At 36.7% G+C, this 23225-nt stretch overlaps 1 protein-coding gene across 1 annotated transcript in view; it reads left to right on the top strand.

Annotated features, from left to right (window-relative positions):
* The window catches only part of LOC107575156 (lysine-specific demethylase 7B-like), a 31719-nt gene extending 8841 nt beyond the window's left edge, over window positions 1-22878 (top strand). The window contains exons 2-20 of the mRNA XM_016261575.1: window positions 6554-6639; window positions 6857-6974; window positions 8417-8577; window positions 11482-11623; window positions 11731-11917; window positions 12344-12506; window positions 14013-14100; window positions 15312-15418; window positions 15532-15623; window positions 15873-15959; window positions 17485-17727; window positions 17807-17931; window positions 18164-18345; window positions 18646-18743; window positions 18824-18993; window positions 19077-19225; window positions 19302-19360; window positions 19514-19778; window positions 20196-22878. Coding sequence (XP_016117061.1) covers window positions 6554-6639; window positions 6857-6974; window positions 8417-8577; window positions 11482-11623; window positions 11731-11917; window positions 12344-12506; window positions 14013-14100; window positions 15312-15418; window positions 15532-15623; window positions 15873-15959; window positions 17485-17727; window positions 17807-17931; window positions 18164-18345; window positions 18646-18743; window positions 18824-18993; window positions 19077-19225; window positions 19302-19360; window positions 19514-19778; window positions 20196-20284 — 2611 coding nt within the window. The 3' untranslated portion in view covers window positions 20285-22878. The remainder of the gene's footprint in view (window positions 1-6553; window positions 6640-6856; window positions 6975-8416; window positions 8578-11481; window positions 11624-11730; window positions 11918-12343; window positions 12507-14012; window positions 14101-15311; window positions 15419-15531; window positions 15624-15872; window positions 15960-17484; window positions 17728-17806; window positions 17932-18163; window positions 18346-18645; window positions 18744-18823; window positions 18994-19076; window positions 19226-19301; window positions 19361-19513; window positions 19779-20195) is intronic.
* The last annotated feature ends 347 nt before the right edge of the window (window positions 22879-23225 follow it).

The raw sequence follows: 23225 nt of genomic DNA, 5'->3' as shown, positions 1-23225 counted from the left end.
TGGCCCCAAACATTTAATCGATAGTGTATCTCTAGTAGGGTCTATGCTATTTTCAGTGGCAGTTACAGTCTTGTTTGTGTTTAGATCTCTAAACAAAGGCAATAGTTTGCAGCACAGTTGCATCTGGAGGAAGTCCCCTGCTCCCCCTGTCCCCTGTTGGGGTGAAGGTCTTGGCCAAGCTTGTGGGTTTGAAGCAGTAAAGCCTGGTTTCCTATGCTAAATGCAACTTCCTGTGCTCATTACTCTCAGGGGCTCGTCTGCGTTTAAGACGGATGGTCGGTTTCTTCACAGAGACATAAGTTGGAGAGGGGAAGGCTTAGTTTATCTTTCGTTGCCCTCATTTTATGTTATGTTTCCTGCTGCTTCACTGTCTGGTGGCTGACTTTTTTTTTTGCACACAGTTTCCTCCCTGACTTCCCTCAGCCAGGCTTAATTTAGCGAATAAGTGCAGCCACACATCAAAACGAATAGTGTCCTCTGTGTTCTTTGCAGTGAAGGTTTTGGTTAAAACAAAGAGAATTGGTTCACCTCACAGTCCTGCTCAGCCACTTTGTCTTACTGTTCTATCATTATGCCCTCAAGCAAAGCACTTAACCTTAGTTTATTTCAGAGGACTGTCTTTGCAATTAGAGTGTTGTAGGTGACACAGGATGAAAAGTGTCCACTAAATGACAAGCAACTCAAGCTTGGGACTGATTGATGGATACAAGAGGTCATTGTCAGGTTCTGCTTTGCTGTCCAACTCTGAAACCCAACACTTCCACCTCATAATTAGGGCCACTATAAATTAAAGTCAAGTAAATATGCTAAATTTGACTTGTTTACCCAGACCTGAGGTTATAGAACTACACTTTAGGCTTTCAGAAGGTTAAACAAATGAGACTTCTATCATCATTTACTCACCCTCTTGACAATCCAAACTTAGATGAGCTTGCTTTCTTCTGCAGAACACAAAAGGAGATGTTTAGCAGAGTGTTGTTCACGTTGCTCTTTTCCATACAATGAACGTGAATGGTGACCAGGGGTTTGCCAAATTTTTGCAGGCGTGATGCAGTTATCTCAATAGGAATCCATCCAGTCTGTAATTTTGTGTGTGGAACGTTAAAAGAAGAAGCATTTCCCCACACAAATATTGCATTGGATTCAAGTCTGTTAAACTTTGAATATGCAAATTTGCACCAATAAAAAGCTGCTTAGCCCTAAGTAAACGGTGTTTCATGTTGATTATGATAAGGGACAATTGACCTTCTTTTTGTTAGTTTTGCTAATTTGACCGCGACTTTGTGATGGCTTTTGTGGCAGAAAGACCTAAATTTAAATTATTGACTTCATTAACTGTATGGACTATTATTGACTTTCACTGTATGGAAAATCCCACTCAGATATTGGGATCCACAAACAAAAGGAAGTCGGCTTTAAAAAGATATGAGGGTATGTAAATGATTACTGGATGAAAAAGAAATGAGACGGTGAAATAACTTATGCAATAAGAAATTTTTCCCCTCAAATTTACTTGCCTTCATGTTGTTCGAAACCTGTATAGCTCCTTTTGTTCTGTGAAAAAATATTTTTTTCTGTCTTTCTTTTTATTGCACATTCTTCAAAATATCTTCTTTTGTGTTCAGCAGAAGAAAGTAAGTCATGCAGGTTTGGAACAACATGAGTAGATGATGATGGCAGAATATACATTTTTGGGTTAAGCATTTCTGAATCTTTCTGAATCATTACATTTCCTTCCAATTCCCATTCTTAATTCTTTAGTAGCACAAATCAGGAGCGGTTGTGATGGACTAAATAGACATTAGAGTTAAAATTCTCCACATTTTTATGCATGCTTTAGTCAGCAAGGAGGCCTCAGGCTCAAACCATAGTACAAAGTGATTCTGAGACCATAATGGGATATATGGCTTACATACTGTGAGTTCTGCCTGTGAACTTGCCATCACCATGGAGACTCTTTTCATCTGCTTGCAGTCTACGTGAACGATTGGTTAAGCCTTCAGGAGATCTCATTGGTTTGTTGGGTTTATGCACTTGCAATGGCTCCTTCAAAGGAGCCTTCAAGTATCTTCCAAACCATGCCTTCTGCTACTAAATCCCTTGCTAGGATCTACATTTGACCTATCAAGCTGCACAAAACCAGCCCTTACCCATTATCTCTGGAACCATCAGGAATATTTTGCGCTCTCACTGGGGGGCCCATTGGCATTTCTCCAAAAACGTGCCATTGAGAAAAATGGCCACATCCTCTTATTGTTTGCTTGAACTTGTTCCATCTCCAGATCAAGCCTACATTTCCGCTGAGTAATGATTATCTCTATTCAGGCTAAATGGCAGGTCATAAGAGCTCTGTGAGGAATGGCTGTTGTCAGAGCGTTCTTCAACCGTGGAAGAGGATCTCGCCCTTCACAGTCTTGAAAAAACCACTCCGTGTGCTCTCATGTCTTTTGAGGCCAAATCCCAACATCTTTTTAGGGCTTAAAGGCTCTTCCTTCCAGATTTATGATATTGATGGAACGGTGCCTAGAGGCTCAAATCAATCAGTTTTTAGTCAAAGAATCATCCAGTACGATTATCTAGTACGTTATGTCGATGTTGTTTTGTTGTGATGTGCGTCCTTTTTAGACAAAGGATTTGGACAGATGCAATGACTTCTGTTTCTCGTCAGGATCCCCCCTCCACTCCTGACAAAACAACATGCAATACCAGTGCAACAGCGTAAGCCTTGGCAATGAGAAAATGCAATAGTCTGGTAAGATTTAAATGAATAAAATAACACTGAAACAAACAAGTCTGTTACTGTGCCTCTCATACTTTAATGCTATTATCCTATTTCATGCTGAACCACCCTCTTGAGGATGAAAAGTGCACGGTTTAGCAAATCCCATGAGGTTTTGTGAAATTTGTTTGTGACAGTGTTATGGATGTGGGCTTGCTTATCTGCTTTAACAGGGAAACTGTAATAGTGGAACACGAAGCACAATGATAGATTAATTCTCAGATATTTCCAAACCAGCATTAAAGGAAAGAAACACTCGATAGTCAGCTGACTTCAAAGACAAGTTCCTAACAGTGTTTTTTTTAACACTGATTTAGCATGTAAACATTGCAATACACAAACAAATATTGGGTAAAATAGTCAGTTTTTAACCCTTTTTTAATTAAATAATTTTTAGTATTTTAAAAGTAACATTGACGAAATTGAACTATTGTAAAATTTAACTTTTTCTTGATGTGTTTGATGCCATGCTTATTATTTATTTATAAAAAAAGAAAAATATGTGGTTGGTTTATTTTTAAACCATTGTTGATAATGTTTGTGAATAAAATTAATATAGTTTTATTCACATATTTGTATACAAATAAATGAGCAATAAACATTAATAACAACATCAAGAAAAACAGTAACTCACTCTAATATGTAAACTCATAATTTTGTACTTATTTCAAAATACTTCAAGTAATCAGTTTACTCATTATTTATGTGAGTACTTAACTGCAACCCTGTATTATTTCATCACCATTATTTCATAATTTAACTCTTTACAGCAGATACTTGCCAATAATATTGCACTTCATATTTCCTTTGCTTGTTGCATCATTCTCTCTTTCTGCTTGAATCTTCATATTACACTAGCAACCCACCGGTCCCTCGTGATGTAAGCTCTCTTGAGGCCTGAACTCATTCAGATTCAGTCTTTTCTCTCCCATGCACCCAGTGCTGTTCTTTTCACCCATCTTGCTTGGCAACAGAATGTTTCAGCATCTGTTATCGTGACTCAAAAACTCTCTGTTTTTAGTGACGCAGTGTACCTTACCATAGATTACTCAGACGGAGTAGGAGTAAACCTTTCTCCCAGATTTGAGGAGAAAGCCAGTGTTTCGTCCTACAGTAGGTCAAGAACTGAGGCGCTGTGATGTAATGTAATGATCTCCATGAGTCACTTCCTGCATGTCCTTTTTGTTTGTCTCATCACAATCACAAGTGAGAGTCTGAAGGAAACGGAGGGAGGGAACGTTCTTGGCCAGCATTTGCAGTGGCAGCTAGATCAGTTTGTTCTGGCTCCTTTGAGGAATAAAAATGTACGTAGATGTTGATGTGGTGCACTTCCTTCCGATTGGTGCATCATTTCTGCAATATAAAATGTCTGACTATTGACTAGTTAATTTTTTGATAATATCACCCTTATGCCACTTCAAACCAAGCTTGGTTAGCATGAATCCAGTTCATTCGAACCAAATACCATTGGTACTTGGCTTGCATGTAATCGAACTTGGTGATCCAAGTTTGATAGTGTGTAAGTGTGAATATGAACTTTCTATTTACAAAAAAAAGTTAATTTTTTACAAAGAATTAACAGAAAATTGGGGTGTATGATAGAAATTTGTGTATTTTGATGTGCTTTTTTGTTTTCAGAATTACATTTTGGAATGTAAGGAACAATATACAATTATTTTTTAATTAGGAAAATACCATATGCATAAGAGGTGTATGGAAGCTTGTTTCCGCCATAGGATGAAAAAAGTAATTGCTACTTTTTATCTCACAGTTCGGACTCATTAACTTCTGAAAAAAGTAGTCAGAATTATAACTCCCAATTGTGAGATAAACTTGCAAATCTGAGAACAAAAGTCTGAATTGGGATATATAAACTCGCAATTGCAAGGGAAAAAGTCTGAATTATGAGAAAGTCACAATTACCGTTTCTTTTTTTTCTATCAGAGGCAGGAAAAAACACAATTGCATGAGATTAACTCGGAATTGCAAGAAAGTCAGTCATAATTCTGCAGAAATCTCGCAATCCTGACTTTTTTCCCCTCAGAATTGCACATTTATATCTTGCAATTCTGTATACATCTGAGTTAATTTTAAAAATGACTTGATACTTAAACTTTTTTGAGCAAGCTAAAAACAAACAACAACAAAAACACTGAAAACACATTTTTAAAGGACTGAAATTTGTGTAACGTTTTTTGTTTGTTTGGCAGCTGATGTTGTTAATAATGTGGCTATATAATACCTCTTGTCCTTGTGGCATTGGAAAAAAAAACACAAAACCCCAAATTTTCCCAGTAGGAAGGCTAATTTACATCTTTTGATGTAGACACACCATTGCCACTCAATGCTGCCATTTCCCACACTTGTTTCCAACACAAACACACTCCCTTCCCCCGTTCACTTCATGTCTCATGCCCTGGAGCCCAACCATATGTAACCTCACATCTGGAGTTCTGGTTTAGCCAAGCCTGTCTGGGGTTAAACATAATCGACCGTAGATGACCCAGTCTGGAGTTACTCCTCGGTCACTGCAGAATCTGTTCAGTCTTTGGCAGGATTAGATTTCAAGCGTGGTTTGGAACGTTTTACAGTTTAATGTGTGCTATATGCGATAATCGAGGCTACTAAGTTTGTTCGAAAAGCCACTGAACTCTTCAGTTGTGGGGAATGTTTTAATAAGCTCCTTCAGCAACTTTGCTTATTGTTTGATGAACATTTAGCAACTTATGTTTAGCATTGACGTTAAGTACCATGCAGCCTAACAATGTCATACAAGATCTTGTCCTCCTTCCTCAAATCTATTTACTTGGCTAAAACAGGTTTTATGTGTAATAATCAGTGCTTCGTTAAAAAATGATGGCAAATCATCTTATGTTGTTCATAATCATGGAAATATGCTAATGCTGAAAATGGTCATAAAACATTTCCCGTTCTGTCTGGTAAGAACAGCTGTTTTGGTTAGCAAGAGCATGATAACATGCTTTTTTAATCAGACTTTGAGAAAGGTAGCTAGGATCTTCTTCATTAGCTAGACCTGTCTGAAAAATACTGTTTTTAGCTTTAATTGAGACAAGAAGCACAATACAAACTAACATTCAGAAGTTTGGGGTCATGATTTTTTTTTTTAATTCATTAAGGATGCATTAAATAGATTTTTTTTAAAGCAGCAAGTATATTTATATTGTTACAAAAGATTTCTATTTAATATAAATAAATGTTGCTCAAATATTCCAGGAAAAAAGTATCACACTTGCCATAAAAATATTAAGCAGCACAACTGTTTTCAACATTGATCATAATGACAAATGTTTCTTGATTGGCACATTAGAATGATTTCTGAAGGATCAAACATTTCTGAAGTGACACTGAATACTGGAGTAATGATGCTGAAAATTCAGCTTTACCATGACAGGAATAAATTACATTTTAACACATTCAAATAGAAAACAAGTATTTTAAATTATAAAATATATATTAATATTATTGTAATACTTCACAATATTACAATTTTACTGTCTTTTTGATCAAATAAATGCAGCCTTGGAAAGCATAAGCACTTCTTTAAAACACATTAAAAAAAACCTTACCAACCCCAAACTTTTAAACAATGCATGATACCTTTTTTTTCAGATTTTACTCCTTATACAATTAAGATTTTGGCCTAACTTACATCACAGATTCATTGGTCATTGCAACATACAGTATCCTCAGAAAACTATTTAATGTGTACAAATCTTTTAAACAAATAAAAATTGACATGTTATTTTCTTGCAGCTGTGTTGAGGTAGAAGAGCACCATGCTGTGGACATAGACGTTTACCACTGTCCCAGCTGTGACGTCCACCATGGACCATCTCTGAGTACGTATCCACTTTTTGGACTTTTTTTTTTATAAGACTAATCAGATGGAGACTGGAACTGGTTTAAGAGGATTCACAGTATGTCTAGTCAGCTGAACCGTTGTGATCAACAAGCAGTGGTGCACAACAGATGTTTGTGGCATTGTGGTAGTCTAGTGATGACTGCGTTATTGTTCTGAGGCCAGCCATATTGAATTCTCTCTGCCTGAATTTACAGTGAAGAAGCGAAGAAACTGGCACAGACACGACTACACCGAGCCAGATGACGGCAGTAAGCCAGTGCAGGCTGGCACCTCTATGTTTGTGCGGGAGCTGCAGACAAGGACCTTTCCCAAGTACGTGTGCCAGCTGTGGGAAACCAACACCATCATGACAAAGCACTCCAGCACTTGGTGCTGCTCATTATGCCACATTATACATATGGGCACAACTAATGTTCTTCTTTGAAAACCAGTGATTATTGTGGCATTTTCTAGAAATCTGTTTAGTGCGAGTCAGGACTAAAGTTAAAGAAATACTTTGCTCTTTGAAGCTTCACAAAGAATACAAAAGACCCATAAAAGTTGTCCATACAACATGTACAGTACACTAATTTTCAGCAGCCATAAATCCAGTCTTCAGTGTCTTACAATCGTTCAGAAATCATTCTAATATGCTGATTTGGTGCTTAAAGGGGTCATCGGATGCGAAATTCACTTTTGTTGTTGTTTGAACATAAATGTGTGTTGGAAGTGTGTGTACACATCCACCCTATAATGATAAAAATCCACCCAGTGTTTTTTTTTTTTTTTTTTAAATCCCTATTTTTAAATCCCCTTTCTCAAATCAGGCTGTTCTGAAGTTCCTGTCAGAATGACGTAGTTCTGTACAGGCCCCATTTCAGCACAGACTGGACTGGTGTCTTACCTTAGACCCACCCTGAGTGAGCTGTGAGCTGTCCGCCATTGTGTCGACTGCGGTGCAGGGGAAGACAAGAATGTCTCCGATTAAGCCATTGAGGTGTTTTGTTGTTGGATGTAATAATGAATATAGCAGTCGTCATTTACTCCAGACATCTGAGCCGCTGAAGATGCAGAGGATTAACGTTACTTTCGTTTTTGAAGTGAATGCGCTTACCCCCGATCTGCCTAAATGCGTCTATGTTTGCGCGAATCATTCGTGATCCAGCTTCATCTACAGTAGAAGTGAGTATAAGGGTTTTTTATGAATCTTTGCAAATCGCCTTTCCTTATAACGTGCTAGTTAGCAAGTTCCGTCGCTAAAGTAAACGGTATCATGAGAACGGCTCGTCACCCATGGAAGAGAGGGGCGGGGTCAGCAGAGGTCATTAGCATTTAAAGCAACATGGACTAGAACCGTGTGCTGAAAACAGAGCTGATTTTGACAGGGTAAAAAGGGTGTTTTTTGCACTACCATTGAGAAATTTTAACCAAAGTATGTTATAGACTTTTCATTAAGACCCTAAATAATCATATCAACTTGGCATCCAACGACCCCTTTAAGAAACATTAATTATTTCCAGGATTCTTTGATGAGTACAAAAAAATTCAAAATAACAGCATTTATTTAAGAAAGAAATCAACTGAGCTCTAAACCATTATATTTGTACATTGGACATTGATACTTCTTTCATAAATACACTGAAACAGCTTGGGCATATTCAAGAATTTCAGAGAATAAACTTTTTATTTTTTTCAATTCTTGCTTGAATAGTTTGTGCTTCTTGTTGCTCAGATCTGCTCTCTAATCAGTAATTCTCCTGTGTTTTAATCTGCAGTGGAGATGAGATCTTGCAGCCAATGCAGGGCAGTCAGGTCACCCAGAGGTATCTGGAAAGGTATGGCTTCCGCTATCCCATCGCTGTACACAAAATGGAAGGGCTCGGCCTCTGCTTACCTCCACCAGATTTCTCCGTCAAGGATGTTGAGCGCTATGTCGGTAAGGAGGGAGAATGGAATCAGTTACTGTCATGCTTTTCACCCGGTTTCTTTCACCTTTACCCATTGTGCTCTACATTATAGCCATTGAGCAGCAGTGCTTCATGGGTTTAAATATTAATTCCATTAAGAGTTGTCTTCATGTAATGGAGTTGGTTTACAGTCAAGCCACTGCGGAGATCAGATGTTAATCTTAGGTGAGTCAGATGGGTCTAACATTTTAGCAAACATTAATCAACCTGTAATGAAATAAGAGTGCAGATAAAAGTGGTGTTCCTTACACCAGCCTAGCAGGCCTCATCTCATTGAGAGCCTGGTCCTTATAGTGTCTGGTTACACAGTCTGTATATCTTCCCCACTGAGCTTTGTCTGTAAAGTTTAGGTTACAGCTCACTCCTCTACCTCTCACATTTGTGTGTATAATGTATTATCGCGATACACACCGCGATCAGCTGCTCCATTTGGGTCCTGAGGGGGTACCTGCGGCCCACTGGGAATGGAAGTGTGATTATATTGGACTTAAAGTAAGGTGACAAAAGGTTTGCTACTGCTGCACCTTCTGGTGACCCCATAACTTCTGTCAGGTTGCTACTAATGTATTTAGACATTTAAGCTAGCAACCCGCTAAGCGTTTTCTTTTCACAGATTTGTAAAAGTTAGCCTCATTTACCTGGAATTCACACCGAATAATATTGTGTGACCCAACAAATATGGTTCAAACTTTTTGTCACAACCTCTTTATCCCCGATTTCCTCTGTAAACACTTTAGCACATTTCTAATATTAGCACAAAATGCTAATTGTTGACATTTTCGCTCTAAATTCTGCAAAAACATGCTGGCAAAATTAGCTATTGAGATGCAAGACAGAGAATTTGTGAAGAATGTCAGAGATGCTTGTCTTTACAGTTTTCTAAGCAACGTAAGTGTGACTTTTTAGCAACAACCATCAATAGGTGCGACATTCCTTAAGCTGCATTCACACTAGCAGCGTTTTCTTGCAGTTAAATAGAAACATATTGGAGGCAAAAGACTAAATATAATATAATATATAAATCTGTACGTAAAAACAAAAATGAATGAGAAACAGTGCTTGCTCTTTTCCATCGCGTATGTTTATCTACGGCAAAAACGCAAACAGCGTCACTGCCAGAGCTGAGAGGAGAACGATCACATGAGCTCTACCATCTTCTTTCCTATTGGCTGTCACTCCCAAAAGTCACTCTTCATTTGCATAAAGTTGAAGGATTCTCAACTTTGTTCCGTCACTGGAGATGCCCCATCCGGTCGCCAATGGTCGCTGTTGCTCGTGTCGCCGGAAATCGCCAGCTCTGAATTGAAATGAATAGGATCGTGTCGCTTTGACATTGCGTGTCGCTTGTAGTGTGAATGGGGCTTTAGTGTCAATTCATTTCAAGTTGGTTTCTAAACAGTGGCCCATCAAAATTAAGTTCAGGTTTTCATTTAGCTGAAAACTGGAACTGAAAATAAAATTTTGGTAATAAAATTTTGGTAACTGGATAATTGAACTCTTTTTGCTGTTCAGGGTTTCGTATACTCGGGTGATAAATTAAACCAGTTGTAGTAAAGTTCTTTGGCAATGATCTCTCTATATATTAGAACAAATTTTACAGGTACTTTAGCATAATTTTTGGTCACAGTAAAGTGCATCCATACTGCTAACCTGTTGTAGCTTATCCATGTTAGTACGAAATAGACACTGAAACAGTCAAAACTCGTCATTGGCACTAATAAAACATCAGTCAATGTTTTCAGCCTGTTTAACTATTTTGGCCCAAACTGATTTCTTGTTTTCAGGCTGAATATTTTTAGTCACCAAAATGTTGGTGCATTCCCATTATTTATTCTATTTAGCGTGCAAAGGATAAAGCTTAAATGAATTGAAATTTAAGAAGTGTGCTATTTTAAGTTGAAAGTCTGACAACATGCCTGCCAAAAAAAAAAAAAGTTATGAGTTTTAAAGTTAACTGCAGTGACGTTACGTCTGGAGCTCGCACTAAAAGCTCTAGCTTTCGTCCAGGCTAGCTGCCCAGCTAATTCAGTTACTTCAATGGGCAACTTGCCTGCATGGCTCTCCAGCCAACAAAATTGAACACTGTGGGGGTTTTTTTCTACATTGCCATTTGCTTATAATGACGAACCACACTCTCCACCTGCTTTTGTGAAAGCCTCTTTTGTCCCTCATTGCTTTGGAAACGTGCTTTTGAGATCATAAAAGACATTTTATGTCTCCAGAGCTATTAAAATGTTTGTTGTTAGTGGATAAAAGGAGTAATTAATAGCATAAATGCTTTAATTTATACACATGTAAACACTTTTTACAGTCTTGGAGCTTGGGGTGCTTGGATTTTTAAATCAAACCTATATTTGTTGTAGCCACCAGTGTGCATTTGAATCCATAAAGGATCCAGTAGACATTTTTATTGGCAGTGTTGCAAGTCATGTTGATGTACCTGATCCCAGAACAGCAATAAATTATCTCTTTATGGTCTTCTTTGTGGGATGAGTCTGTTTCTGGCTAGACACACTAGGGTGCCGTTTGTGTACACAAGCACCAGCTGTCCTGCTTTGTGTTTCTGATGGGTTCTGATGTTCTTCCTGCCAGTTGTCTCTCTCACAGTCATAAACATCAGCTGATTTCTTGTGAAGGAACATCAAATGAGCAGATCTTTCACTGGAGCATCTGAGGAGAGATAGCCCTGGGAAACTTTTTAGTGCCAAAAGGCAGTCATTCTTTTATTTAAAATATGCTTTATGGCCATTTAATGATGTTGATTATTGCAATTTATCCTGTTGAGTTTGTTTGGGTAATGATATTTGTTTTTGGTTGCTGTTCCTTTGATGCCCGCACATGCACATCACTCAACTTGCTCCCTTTGCTTACAGGAGGCGACAAAGTGATTGATGTCATCGATGTGGCCAGGCAAGCAGACAGCAAGATGAAACTGAGTGCATTTGTCAAGTATTACTACAGCCCTCAGCGGCCCAAAGTCCTCAACGTCATCAGCCTGGAGTTTTCAGACACCAAGTTAGTATTGTTTTAAAGCGCCGAATTTGTTACGGCTGATGTTGAACGCAAAGGTGCTTTTCCTCAGTGTGGAGAAATGTTCATTGTGATTCCAACATTGCACTCAGGATGTCAGAGCTGGTGGTGGTCCCTGATATCGCTCAGAAGATGTCTTGGGTGGAGAACTACTGGCCTGATGACTCTTACTTTCCCAAGCCCTTTGTGCAGAAGTACTGCTTAATGGGCGTGAAGGACAGTTATACCGACTTCCATATTGATTTTGGGGGCACATCTGTGTGGTACCATGTCCTGTGGGTAAGTGCACATTATGAGCGTTTGAACTTTCTATTCATTAGAGAATCTTGACAAAAAAATGTATCATAGTTTCCATAAAAGTTTAAGCTGTACAGCTGTTTTCAAAATCAGTAATGCCTAATTGCCCTCACGGGAATAAAGTACATTTTATAATGTATATCAAAATAGAAACCAGTTATTGTAAATTGTAGTAATATTTCACAATATTACAGTTTTTACTGTATTTTTGATCAAATAAATGCAGGCTTGGTGAGCATGAGAGGCCTTTTTCAAAACATTAAAAATCTTCTGACCCCAAACTTTTGAATGATACTGTACCTTATTATTTAAAAAATAAATAAATAAATAAAATAGAAATTGCTGAATTATTTGACACCAACTAGAATATAGGGATAATAAATTACTTCTTAATTCTCTTCCCTGTAGGGGGAGAAGATTTTTTACTTGATAAAGCCCACCCCAGCCAACCTTGCACTATATGAGGAGTGGAGCTCGTCTCCAACCCAGAGTGAAGTGTTTTTCGGGGAGAAAGTGGACAAGTGCTACAAGTGTGTCGTCCAGCAGGGAACAACACTTCTGATCCCTACAGGTTAGTACATTATTTTATTTTAATAAAAAATAAAATTATTTAATTATTTATTGATTATTTTAAATGGTGATAAATTAGCATTCTTATCAAATAAAATGGCATAATTTTTTTTTTTCTTGCTGAAGTTCTAAAATAAATTCTATTTGTATTATGTATTGTCATGTCATTCACATGAGATTGTAATAGCAAACAACAATGATCCAATCGATTTCCAAAGGACAAAATCAAGTCACGCCTTACATTTCCTTTCTTGTTTGAGAAGCTGTTTTACTCTGTATACATCACAACAGGGAAGAAAAGATGATCACAACTTCAGCTTCATGCTGACTTTAAGCCAACTTGGCATAGCAACAGGCTTTACCAATGGTGTGAGTTTGGGTCGGGGCTACTGTTTGAGTGAAAGCCTGCTTAAAAACAGTCATTATTTTATTTGCTAGTAGTGCAAAAAGTAAGTATTATGTTTATCTCAGGACTTTTTACTGACAACCGATGTTGGCTCAAGAGGAACTGTAGAGCAACTGGTATTCCACTTTGTAGAGCAGCTGTCTTTAATGGCAGTTCCACAGGAAAGTCGGGGCTGATTTGTGCTCTTCGTTTCAGGTTCAGACGTAGCAGGAACAAGCAGAAACTCTTACCACCCAGAAAGCCACATGAATCTTAGCAATGTGTTATCCAGTCTGGTACTAATGGTTCATTAGTGAAGCTCCAAACCCTTTTTTGAGTTACAGTACTCATATGAACATCCAGTATTATATCGTCATCATGACTTCATATCATATATGAAGTCATATAATAAGGTATATATGGGTGGCATCATAAATCTGAATGTTTTATGAAACCCCACACTCAAAATGAGCAGGTCAGGATACGTGGTCTTCAATGAATCTGGTTCCCAGCTGTGTTGATGACACTAGCAGACCAGTTTAAGACCGTGAGATTCTGCACGTCCCCCGCTGTGAGACAGACTTCAAAAGTCCTACAAAACCTACGGTATTAAAGTTGCTCATTGTCGGGGCTCTGCCTTTGAATCTAATGTATATTTATGCATTCCAACCCTTCGCGTGTGGCCTATATGTTTGAGCGTAGACAGGACGTTGTGGATGTAGTTGACAGACTGGTTGTTTGGTGGGCTCTGCAATGGTTTTGAAACACTCTGGGGGTTTGATTCAGCTCAGCAGATCTCAGTTAGCCATATAATCGCTGCAATGGATGGCCCACCCAGCACATGTATGTCAACTTTTGGTTGCCATTATGTTGAAAGTTCTGTGCATTTATACAGTTTGGTGTACAAGCATGTTTTTTAGGTGTTGGTGTGATATTACTATGAATTGAAAGTCTAAAAACATTTTTTGTGGATTTTGTGAAATCTTCCTCGGTCCAGCTTTGCTGTACAGCAGATATGAATGGCTCACTGTCGGCTAAGAGACCGCTGCAGTTCAGACCAGATGTCTGGATGTGTTTGCATCTGTCGGTCAGCTGTTGACACATTCATGACCTCTCTTGCAGGATGGATACATGCTGTTCTCACCTCTCAGGATTGCATGGCTTTCGGAGGAAACTTCCTCCACAACCTCAACATAGGCATGCAGCTCAGGTGAGTGAGCACTTTCACTTTTTAAAGACTTCATTTAATCAGAATTGAAGTGCTGTGGCTTTTTATTTATTCTGTTAGCTTTGAAAAAAAAAAGTGACATGACGTGACGTTTAGCCAAGTATGGTATCCCATACTTGAAATTTGTGCTCCTGCATTTAACCCATCCGATTGCGCACACACACAGCAGTGAGTAGTGAACACACAAAGAACACACACCCGAAGCAGTGGGCAGCCATTTTTGCTATGGCACCCAGCTCAGGGAGCATTTGGGGGTTCGGTGCCTTGCTCAAGGGTCTCACCTCAGTTGTGGTATTGAGAGTGGAAGAGCGCTGGTCATTTACTCCCCCCATCTACAATCCCTGCCAGTACTGAGACTCGAACCCGTGACCTTTGGGTTACAAGTCGGACTCTGATTTTAGCATATATACATGTTTTTTGTTTATTTTTTTACTTGTATACATATTTTTATCCCAGAAATTATCTTCTAGAAGGAAATGTCCTTAACAGCATATTATTATCATTATTATTATCATTATTATTATTATTATTACAAAAGTTTAAAATTTAATTTGAAAAAATTAAATGTTGCTAATAATAGCAACTAATAATAATAATAATTATTATTATTATTATTACTACTGCTGTAACAAAAGAACAACAAAGCAAAAATGGAAGTGGAAAAAAATGTTAATCACAACAACAATAATAATAATGTTAGTTTATTTATTTTTATTTTATTCTGTTAGGGACTTTTTTTTTAGACGGATTTAGAGAAAAAAACTAAACTTTGATATTAATATTAATCATAATAATAACAAAATGGAAAATACCGGATAAACATACTAAATACGGTTAAATACTGATGACTTGTATTTATTAGCCACATATTGGTTATAAATAAATAAACAACAATAATAGTAATAACGACAAAAAAAACGCAACAAAGCAAAAAAAAATTAAGTAAAAATAAAACAAATTTTATTATTATTACTAATAACAACGATAATAATAAAAAAAACAGCAACAAAAGTATAACATAAAGAAAGAAATATTAATATACCCAACCCTTGAAACCAAACATTCTTATCAAGAAACGTTGTTTTGCTGTCTGGTGTTTTTGGTTTTTTTTTTTTTTTTTCAAAAAAGCATATTGTTTTCTGAGTTGTGTAGATATTGTGGCTTAAATGTAACTGATTCTATCCGCGTATTAGGTGCTATGAGATGGAGCGGCGTCTGAAGACTCCAGACCTCTTTAAGTTTCCTTATTTTGAGGCTATTTGTTGGTATGTAGCAAAGAATGTGCTGGAGACTCTCAAAGGTACGTCATCTTAAATCACTCAGCATGTCAATACAGAGCACTTAAATAACTGGCATGCTGCCACAACGGTCCCGGGTGTCCCTCCTAATCAACTGTTTATTGTCTGTCATCAGAATCCCGAGAAGATAACTGCCTGCCTCCAGAATACCTGATCAAGGGAGTGAAAGCTTTGATTACTGCACTGAGGAACTGGCTAAAGAGAGAGGTGAAGGAAATAGTGGCTTACCACACCAGATCTGTCAAATCAGATCTTGAGATTAAATGCAAACTTAAAATTAACTCTAAAACCACCTGCAATCATCCCATTATACATTATAATCCCTGTTGGAATAATGAGGGCAAGGGGCGTCCCACAGGGGCCGATATCTGGTGTCAGTGGTTCTGGGTGGGAACCTGAGGTTTGCTCTGTGGCACAAACCCCTTATTGTCTGCCATGTGTGCTCATCTTCCGCAGGTCACAGAGCCAGCCAGCGAGGTCCCTGACCATATCAGACCCAACCATCTCATTAAAATGCTCACCAAGGAAATCCAGCACCTTGAGGTAAGCCAGACTGCTTGAAACTTGCTTGCTTGGACAGTCACGTCTAAAAGAATGCATTTACAGTTTTAATGTTGTAGGTTATATACTTTTTTTTTTTTTTTTTTAAATAGAGGTTCTACAGAAAGGCATTAAAAAAACACAACAACACCAGAAAAATAAATGATAAAAAAGCAAAAAGAGCTAAAATGAAAAACTATTTAAAAACAAGAAATCAGAAGGATATTATTATTATTATTATTTTTTTTTTTACTTTGATTTTAGTTCTGTTGCTGCTTTTATTATATATGGAAGCCCGTTTCCGCCACTAAATAAAAAAATATAATTCTGTAAGTCATAATAATGAGAAACTTTCTCGAATTAATGACTTATTTTCTCATAATAATGAGAAACTTTCTCGAATTAATGACTTATTTTCTCATAATAATGAGAAACTTTCTCGAATTAATGACTTATTTTCTCATAATAATGAGAAACTTTCTCGAATTAATGACTTATTTTCTCATAATAATGAGAAACTTTCTCGAATTAATGACTTATTTTCTCATAATAATGAGAAACTTTCTCGAATTAATGACTTATTTTCTCATAATAATGAGAAACTTTCTCGAATTAATGACTTATTTTCTCATAATAATGAGAAACTTTCTCGAATTAATGACTTATTTTCTCATAATAATGAGAAACTTTCTCGAATTAATGACTTATTTTCTCATAATAATGAGAAACTTTCTCGAATTAATGACTTATTTTCTCATAATAATGAGAAACTTTCTCGAATTAATGACTTATTTTCTCATAATAATGAGAAACTTTCTCGAATTAATGACTTATTTTCTCATAATAATGAGAAACTTTCTCGAATTAATGACTTATTTTCTCATAATAATGACTTAGTTTCTCATTATTATGACTTACAGAATTATATTTTTTTATTTAGTGGCGGAAACGGGCTTCCATAATTATATGATAATATGAATAAGAACATTTAAAATTGCTCATGCTCATTTCCCATATTTTTATTTTAGATTATCTTTGCCATCAGCTAACATTCATTTACGGTAAATTTTTTTAAATACTACTACTAATATTATTCAATATATCATATCCATTTTTCATGCCTAAATTAACTTGTAGTGTTTAAAATGACCGATTTTATGTTTGTATTTTATTTTTAATTTATTAAGACAAAATAGCATACAATTGTAATATCAGTAATTTATCAGTTAAAATAATCAGTGAAAATAGTTTACTAATTGAAATGAATAAATACAAATGAAAGCGAAAAATTCCAAATGAATTTTTTTTTTTTTGTAGTTAGTATTACTATTCATTAAATTCTAACGAATATAGCAAACCCAAGAAATCTAAAATGTAAAGTGTAAAATGGTCTTAATATGAATCCATTTTTGTAGTGTAGTCTTAAGTGTTACAGTTCTTTGGAGATGAAAAAGTTCTCAATGCTACATTATTAACTGATATTGTAGTTGTTGTATTTGAACTCACAATGCTGTTTCAAACACCCAAGGATTATCAGAATGGGAACTGTGGAAGCAAGCTAATGAAATCTCATGGAATCTCTGCGTGTCCTTCCACGAGGTCGGCACACGAGAGAGGTTCTCACGCACGCAGGACAGCCAGACGTCTTCGTGACCACCACCATCATCACCATCATCACTCTCACGGCCCTAAAGCTCCTTCTAACCTCGACATCTTCGAGCAGCACACCCAGGAAGTCTTAAAAAAACTTGAAATGGGTACTTATGAGGAGGTAAGTGGAATTAATGAATACCGTAAATGCCATTCAGGCTAATCTATAGAGAATCGTCTAAAAAACGATGGTCTTTTAGGATGCCTCCTTTAACCTAACGGTCAATGGCAAGTTCAACAAGGTCTCCACAGCCTCAGCTGCTGTGGTGGAGCGGAGCTTGGACAACAAACTGCGTCTGGTGCTGTGCAATGGACGTATAGTCAGGTAAACCACATTAACCTATGAAGATTATCACGCATTAATCAGGAGCTGCAGTAAATGTAGCTTATGAATCACCACATTGCCAAATACAAATGACACATACAGGCCTTGATGACACTTATTGTTAAATTTAGAAGGATTATGCGAGGTAATGGGTATTATGCGTTTTTTTGGCTTATGTTGGTCATGTAATTTTGGGAACATGTCCTTTTTCCCCATCTGATTGTCCACGCAGCGATAACAGGCAGCATGCTGGAGAAAAAAGACCAAGGATAAAAGAAGACGAAGGCTCCAGAGATGTGAAGATGGATTTACTCAAGATTAAACTAGTATCTAAAGTGGAAGAACAGGAAGTGGATATTGAAATGAAAGAGAGAGATCAGCATCATGTAGCCAGAGAAGTGAATTCCTTTGCAGGTACCATCAAAAGTCTTAGATTTAGCACTGCAGTTGACTTTCTCCATATATAATACACAAAATAAATAAATACAAAAATACATAAATATTTTTTAAAGTAAATATTATGTGCAATATTTATTTATTTATTTATTTATTTTAGCCTTTATTTATCCTTTTATGCAATTGTGTGCTCTAGTCACTAGATATTTGCATAAAACCACGTTTCAACTGTCTGTATTGCTTATTTTCTCAGCTAGTGTATAAAAAATAATTAAAAAAAAATGTCCCTGCCCGTAATAGTGAGATTTTTTTTCACAGATCTTAATAAGCAAGAGAGTTCAGATCTCAGGAACAGAGAATCGGTACTTTCAGACATCTCATCGGACTCTGAATCAGATGAGGACTACACTACACGGGTATGTTGCCATTTCCCTTTGTGCACAGGAAGCGCATAGAGTCCTAGTTTAGGTTTAATCCTCTTTTCCTGTCCATCCAGAAAAAGAACTGCTCTGAGGGAGAATCTGAAAGCTCTTCAGAGGAAGAGGAAGATGAAAAGATTAGGATGAGTGGAGACCACCAAAGTAAGACCAAAAGTTGCTCCAGCTACATGACGGATACGCATCGATCCAGGCAAAAGCTTGACCCTTTTGAAAAATGTTGTAAAAGGTGAGGGCTGACGTGCTGGGGAACAATTTAGGGTTGTGTGTGTTTTTGAAATCCAATGGTTTAAAACTAAATCGCATTTGCAGTGAATACGCTACCTCGCCAAGCACAGAAGAGGATGCTATCCAGGGAATGCTGTCTATGGCAGGACTGTTGTATTCTCACCCATCAGAAGATCCCAGCAGTTCACAAGAATCCTGGTGGTCTCGAACCACCCATCCCTCCCCTGACTACAGTAAGAGTTCATGAGAGTTTTTCTTATAAAATATTATTTTGATGAACCACTGCATCTGTTCTTTTTCCATTCTCAGGTAGAAAGGAGGCTGCATCAGGAGAGGAGAACCAGGATTCAGACAGCAATTCATCACAGGTAAACTCAGTTCTTCTGTAAACCCAATCCTTATCTGCCATATGTTATAGGAGAGATTATGCAATTTTGTAATTTATTTAAATTGATATATATTTTTGCATTTACTCCAATGGCCAATGTTTCGTTTCAGTCTTTTTGTATTGTTATCTTTAGGAGGGCTTTCGGGAGCATGATTCAAAAGGAGGATGTCCCGCCAAACTCAAGCATAGGATCCAGGAACACAAGAACTTCATGGACAGCCAGGGCAGCGGCAGCAACAGCAGCAGTGAAGCTTGGAGCAGTCGCACACACTTCCCAGGCCACGGGGAAATCCCCACTTTGGCCTATCAATACTGTGAAACATCCCTATCGCCACCTCTGCACCCATCCAAGAGGCCTGCTTCAAATCCCCCACCAATCAGCAATCAGGCCACCAAAGGTACAGCATCACCATTTTTTTCTGCACATTAAACATTTGAACTCGAAACCTGCATGTTTTACTGTTAAGATGCTAGTAAATCTTGTTTAGGTTTTGTATGTTTGTTGTTTTTATTTATTCATGTTATTTATTTGTTTTTGCTTTTATTTTTACATGTATTTTTTGTTTTTCTTTTGTTTACTTGTTTGTTTGTTTATTGTTGTATCATTGTTTTACTTTTTATTTTTAATTTATTTGGTTTTTATTTGGTTTTGCATTTGTTTGTTTTATTTTTGTTCAGATTTTTATTTCTATTTGTTTGTTTTTGTTTATAAATATATATAGTAAATTATTATAAAATTAGCATTTTATAAATTTTATTTATTTATATTTTTTACTTAAACCTTTTTTTTTTTTTTGCCTTTCTCTTTCTTGTAGGTAAACGTCCTAAGAAAGGTATGGCCACAGCGAAGCAGCGATTGGGCAAGATTCTCAAATTGAGCAGACACAAACCTTTCTTTGTGTAGTTCCAGTGATGGCAGTCAGATTGCAGAAGATTGGGATGCTGAGTGTGCATGTTAAAGGTGATGGGGTATAAAGTGTGTTTGATTCATCACACTGGCTCAAAAGCTTTGGATTAGTCTGAATAACCACTTCACCCAACATGTTTTGCTAATATGCATCCAAAGTAACAAGGCGACTGAAAGGAAATAAGACTGAAAACATCACTTTTGAAGGCTTTCGGTTCTCAACGATGGCATTCAAAATCAGGTTTACTCTACAAAAGCGAAGACTAGCATGTTGCCAGGCTGCTTCCTAAACTAAACTAAATAATAACTCAAATAAACTAAAAACGCGTCACTTCGAGGATGTGCATCTTAAGTTAGACGGCAATTGAGTGATGAACTGATTTCATAAAGGTGCTTTACTTTTTTGGTCTGCTCATTTTGTGATTGCAACCAACTTTTCCTAGCAAATTACTCCAGTGAAGAAAAATTGCATTAATGCCTCAAGACAAAATTCACCCAGGATGACTGGTTGAACTACCTGTCAATCAAAATGTAATCACATTTTGAGAGAAATTAAAGACATTTTTTATTTTTGTCAACATTTGTGTTCATCCTGTCATTGTAAATCTCTGGCTAAGGAGCACTGGGTAGTTTAGCTATAGTTGGTCTTCTGTTGCCGCCTAGTGGGCATCCGGAGACTGACTTTAAATGGTGCTCGAAGGTATCATTCAAATGAGGCAAGAGACATTTTCCCTTAATTTATTTCTTTATCTTGGTGCTTTATTTTTATTTTCTATACTGTTATTAAATTACGTATTTATTACTGATGAAAGAGAACAATTTATTTCATTGAGCATTTAGAAGGTTTGCTGTTCTTTGGGGTCTTAATATGCATCCGTTTTGAAACCTGTTTAAAATATTTGTGCAAAGGCTTAGCTGTTTTTCAAAATTTCATCCATATCTGTATTGCATTGTGGGTAAGAACATACGTGTCGTGTAATAAGAAGCTAATATATAATCAAAACCCAAATTGTCCCATTATGTTATAATCTTTCATTTTTACCTCAGTGTATTTGAGAAAAAAAAAGAAAAGAAAAAAAAGACATTGTGAATTTGTACTCAACCAGCAAAGTCACCACCTGTTATTTGGCTGTTTTTACTGATATTCTAAGGATCTGGTTTCAGAAACATGTTGTTTCCATAAGTATAAAGTTCAGCTGCCTCATCAAATTCTGAAGCAGTGAAATACTGTTTGAACTGGTGCTGTGTATAGTGAGAAAACGAGACATTTAAGATGGCCAAGGAGCGTGGGAGAATTTTTACCTTTTTTACGTTGAAATGTATTTGGCTACTTGTCTTTTTTTACAAAGAGTCGACAAGAATATTTATTTTTGTATTGTATCAACACCATTGTATTGAAATATGGCGATAACCTCGCGTTTTGTAAGATATGTGTGATTTTGAGGTAGTTTACTCTGGTTTGAAAGACCTCAGGTATTTGTTTGTGCTCAAGATTTTGGATTCCTTTTGATGAATGCCAAATAATGTAATCATAAAAGTCCGGTCTTGCTTTGAAATTTTGGTGTCCCGGCAGTAAAAAGAGCCGTATTAACTAACCTAATATAACATTTCTTAGTAAATATCCCCGTGAAAGAAAATTGTTCTTTTGTATTCCAGATTTGTTAAATGTTCTTTAAAACATTTACAGCAACTCCAACATAATCTACAAAGCTCTTTGAGCAATAACGCACATTCCATAAGCTTCCAGGAACTTCTATGACGGATTTCATTGACTCAAATGACTCGTTGAGGTACAAGTACAGCAGCTCAGGGCTCACATACGGACTGTTTTCTGATGGACAGCTTTGATACTAACTAATCAAAGGGCTTCAGTCAACCCAAAGGTGCTCAGAATTGAACAGATCATTACAACCAGCACAGTATTGTTACTGTATGTCATCTTCCAAAGGTTTTTTTATGATGGTTTATTGTGGACTAAGATACTCGAGCATTGTGTTTCGATCCATTTCAAAGACAAAAACCACAATGCCATTAATGTAGCACCTGTTGCTTTTCTCCTTGATAAGATTCTAGTTTATGTTGCTTTGTCTGATTGGGATTTGGGCCAAAGTGCACATGTATTGCATTCAGAACTTTGAGATGTTTTTTTTGTTTGGGGGATTGGAGGAGCTTCTGTGTCTGTCAAAAAAATGCTGCACTGCATAGTGTCCTGCATTAGCAAGCTATGTTACACTACACTCTGAGTTTTTTATTTTATTTTATTATTGTTACTGTTTTAACACAATAAATATCTAAATGTGCTTGATAAAAGTCAAAAACTTTGCTGGCCTGCAGGCAGGGTTTGTACCATGTCCCAGTACTTGTACAGTATTTATTTGGCATTCTTTGTTGTGTTTTCAATTTTCTGGTCTTGCAATCGGTTACGTGTTTGTTTATGGAGTATCCTCTCACATTTTCAATGCATTCAAATGTTTGAAATTTTTATATGGTTGTATAATTTTGTGACGCTGTAATCCACAGCTAAGGCTTTTGAAATTGGGATATTCCATTGTACAATGTGGCCTGTGCATATTAAAAATTCTACGAGTGAATATGACATTTTCTGTATTTTTTGTTAACAATGATTCAAAAAGACTTTGCTTTCCAGTTGCATGAGATTATTAAAACACAATGTCATCAATAATATTCATCTCATTATCTGGGGCTTCAAATAGACCATGAGAACTGTTTAGCAGAGGAGATACTGAAAAATAGTGTAACATTGTCTTTTATAATAGTTCATTTTATTAGTTATAAGTTTATTTATATAACACTTAAGTGTAGTAAAATTAACCGTTAACTGATTATGACTATAATTAGCAATTAATTAGTTCTAAATAATCATGATAATTAGTAAACTGGTTTTGCACATCTTTTGGCACCTTTTGATTCATTGTTT

The sequence above is a fragment of the Sinocyclocheilus grahami genome, unplaced genomic scaffold (assembly GCF_001515645.1).
Source record: "Sinocyclocheilus grahami isolate Dianchi unplaced genomic scaffold, SAMN03320097.WGS_v1.1 scaffold31.1, whole genome shotgun sequence".
Taxonomy (NCBI): domain Eukaryota; kingdom Metazoa; phylum Chordata; class Actinopteri; order Cypriniformes; family Cyprinidae; genus Sinocyclocheilus; species Sinocyclocheilus grahami.
The sequence above is the reverse complement of the archived record's forward strand: the minus strand, read 5'-3'. Positions and strand labels throughout refer to the sequence as shown.